This window comes from Crocodylus porosus, unplaced genomic scaffold (assembly GCF_001723895.1).
Source record: "Crocodylus porosus isolate Cpor-Errol unplaced genomic scaffold, CroPor_comp1, whole genome shotgun sequence".
Taxonomy (NCBI): Eukaryota; Metazoa; Chordata; order Crocodylia; family Crocodylidae; genus Crocodylus; species Crocodylus porosus.
The window spans coordinates 68,486,784-68,490,396 of NW_017728949.1; the positions used below are offsets into that span (position 1 = coordinate 68,486,784).

The 3,613-nt window shown below is 44.6% G+C and overlaps 1 protein-coding gene across 1 annotated transcript; it reads right to left on the minus strand.

The window, feature by feature from the left end:
* Window positions 1-935: 935 nt before the first annotated feature.
* CXCR4 (C-X-C motif chemokine receptor 4) lies at window positions 936-2,620 on the minus strand (the record flags this gene model as incomplete). The annotated part of the gene is made up of 1 exon (XM_019554597.1): window positions 936-2,620. A coding segment is annotated over one exon (1,116 nt), but the record flags the coding sequence as incomplete, so codon positions are not given.
* Between the last annotated feature and the right edge of the window lie 993 nt (window positions 2,621-3,613).

The following is a 3,613-nucleotide window of genomic DNA, read 5'->3' on the forward strand; positions in this document are numbered from 1 at the left end:
GGAAGGTGGTAACCTGGCCCTGACCAGTAAAGCACATCATTTCAGTGAGTTTACTCACAATTAAGCATGTGTTGAAATTCTTTGCTGGACTGATGATTCATGTATTCTCTGGTGTATGATGTATACCGTGGGCTTAATCTATCACTACAGATGTCAGTGACAACCTCACTTTTATGTATTATAGTGCAACTATATGGTACTTATAGGGGATGAACACTTAGAGATGGGAATTAAATCAGGAAAACCCAAAAGGTTCAGGAGTTTGTATTAGATTACATTCTAATTGTACTAATAAACATTTCATTTTTTCCCCAAGGTAAATGTTATATAAAGTGGGTCTTTAATGTGGACTGTATTTAATTACATGCAGTACTGCATTTCCTTCCAGTATAGCAAATCAGATTATCAGTTTAGCTGCACTCTTTACAAAAATCTTTTAAATACTTACCATGTTCAGTTTGAATGTTTTAGGTGTTCTCTTGACTGAAGTGACCTTCTGTAATCCTCCTCAGATCCTTAAGAGGCTGGCAAAATCTGGCATGTATTTAATACATTTTTTGGGTGCATAAAGTTATCATAAAGAGAACTTGGGGTCTATTAACCAAAAACAGTTAAACTGAAGTGGGGTTGACCTGTCAAAGAGAACGTTGGCTGCAGTGGACTTGTCCTCTCATGGAAATAACAAGCGATAACAAATAAATCCATACAGATTAAATGCCATAGGTAGCACAAGTGCCTATTTCTGAGATTGTCCATCTCATCAATAGACAAACAACCCATGTGAAACATAGTATTTTCCTCTAGGCATATCAGGCAAGCTATGTTAGTTTCAAAGACATGTTACCCTGGCATTAAGTAACTGCAAATCAAAGTAGCACAGTAATAAGATAAAAAAAGTGAATTGAATGAAAGGTTAAATGAAAGTATCACTCAAATTTTGTTTGTATCATATGTTTTTATTAACCTTGCACAACAGAGTTGTGCAAACCAAACTAATATGGAGAACTGAAAAAAAATATCTAGCACGTGACAAAGAAGGCTTTGGTTATAAGTGCCATTGTCTATAGCAGAATTAAACTATTGTAAACCAAACAGCTTACAGTAAAGGGAGAAATTCTGGAATATCAATCACAAGTTTAGGAATTTTTAAACAGCAGAACTCAAAAATATGTACATACAAACAATCAAACATTTTTACACATTTTAAACAGTCACTCACTACGCTCCTAGAAGTGTTTAGTTCACATACCTATACAACCAGAAAAAGCACTGAAACTTTGTGAACTAACCACTTGTCCACAGGTCCTGCCTAGACACTTTGTCATCAATATGGAAGCGTTTATATAAATAACTCAATTAAATTCACAGAAGCTAAAAGAAACAATATAAAACTCCAGCTGTATATAAATCTGTACATTATAGTCAGTCTTGTTTTTTCAGAAATCTTGTGTAACTTCTTTTTAAAAATTGTTCTTTATTGTAAAATGTTGGCAAGGAGACAGCGTTAGCTGGAATGGAAACTTGAAGACTCCGATTCTGTAGAAACAGAAGAATGTCCCGCACGTTTGCCTTTTGGGAGGATTTTTAGGCTTGATCCTCTGCTAACTGATGTCAAAGCATTCTGCGCTGACGTTTTGAATTTGGCACCCAGGAAGGCATAAAGAATTGGATTCAAGCAACAGTGGAAAAATGCTAGGGCTTCTGTAATCGAGATCCATTTGGTTACCATTGTCTCAAAACTGCACCGTGGTCTGAAGACCCCTAGCAAGATAAAGGTGTCAATGCTGATGCCAATGTAGTAAGGGAGCCAGCAAGCAAAGAAAGCAAGGATGAGAATGACAGTAGTCTTCAAGGCTTTGCGCTTTTGGTGACCTTTTGAGTGTGACAGCTTAGAAATGATAATACAGTAGCAAATCAGGATTATTAGACCAGGCAGAACAAGTCCTACCAAGATGTGCTGAAATCTGAAAGAAATCAGCCAGTTGTCATGAGGATATATGCGGTCACAAAGGTACTTTTCTCCTACTTCACTAGTTTTGGCAAAGATTAGATCAGGCACCGTCAAAAGCAGAGCTGGAAGCCATACACCTATATATACTATTTTTTCAGCGAGCAGCTTTCTTGGTCTTTGGCTATTGGTAGCATGGACTATAGCCAGGTAACGATCTAAGCTTATAAAGGCCAAAATCAGCACGCTGCTGTACAGGTTGACTGTGTAAATGACATGTATGGCCTTGCACAGGAACTTCCCAAAGTACCAGCCTATGGCTGCATCCACAGACCAGAATGGCAATGTGATGACAAACAGAAGGTCGGCCACTGACAGGTGCAATCTGTACTTGTCGGTCATGCTTCTCAGTTTCTTCTGGTAGCCCATGACAACGATAACCAATCCATTGCCAATGATTCCCGTCAGGAAGATGATGGAGTAGATGGTTGGCAAAAAGATCCGGTTGAAATCAGCATTTTCTTGCCAATAGCATGGCTCTTTAAGGTCAAGTTCACCTGAACCAACCTCATCGGTGCCATTATCGGGGAATTCAAAGGAGACCCCAGAAGACCACTGCAATAATAAGAGTAAAAAAAGAACAGCTGTTAGCTCTAGCTCATCCAAGACACTTCACAATACAGAGAAGCCAAGTAAAGCTTTGACCCCTAGGGGGATAGAAGAATGAATTAAGTGCCTGGGAAACAGCCATGGTGATGAAGGATAACTGCATTTCCCCACCATGTCATCACTCTCTAGAGCAGTGGTTCTCAAACTTTTTTTTTTTTTTGTAGAAAAGATTGCTGAGGATCTCGGCGGACCACTTAAATTTTTTTCTGTTCTACAAATCAAAGCACGCAACTCCTATTTTAATACCCTACAAGCACAGGTATTCTCGATCGTCCTGCAACCTCTCTGCAGGCCACCTAAACGGAGCTCACGGACCAGCCTGAGAACCTCTGCTCTACGGTTCAGCGCTGAGGGTGAGGAACGGGAGAGCCCTGCTGCCTCGCCCAAGCCCAGTGGGTCCCAGTTTTATCCTGCTGGGATCCTATGACCCCTGCTGACTTCCTGCCCCTGGGGCGGGGGCTGGACTCGATGATCCTCCGGGGTCCCTTCCAGCCCTGATGTCTAGGGCATCTATGCAGTCCAGAGGTTCCCAACCACCACGGCCCCCCCTTCCCCGCACGCCCCAAAGCAGCACCTGGTTTCTGTTTGCACCCCTTACACGCCCCTGTTCTAGGGAGAGTTACGCTGACATGCCTCAGCCGCGGCCGTCTCCTGCCGCTCGCCCAGCGATGCCAGGCCGGGCCGGGGCTTCGCCCGCTCGTTCTGGGCGCAAGCACGGTGAGCAAGCCCGCTTGTGCCCGCTGCGGGCTGCATCTGCAGCGCCGGGAGCCCGGCAGGGGAGGGGGATCCCGGGCTGGGGCTCCCTGCCGAGCAGCGGAGCAGCCCCGTGCAAACAGGTAGCGAAAGCGGCGCGGCGGGAAACCTCTAACGCTCCCGGCGGGAAACTCCCGCCTCGCCCCCGGGCTCCGGCCACGTGCCGCCCCTGCGCCTGCATGGATGTGTGTGCGTGTGGGGGTGGGTGGGGGCGACGGTTGGTCACCTCCGCGCAGCCTCCGC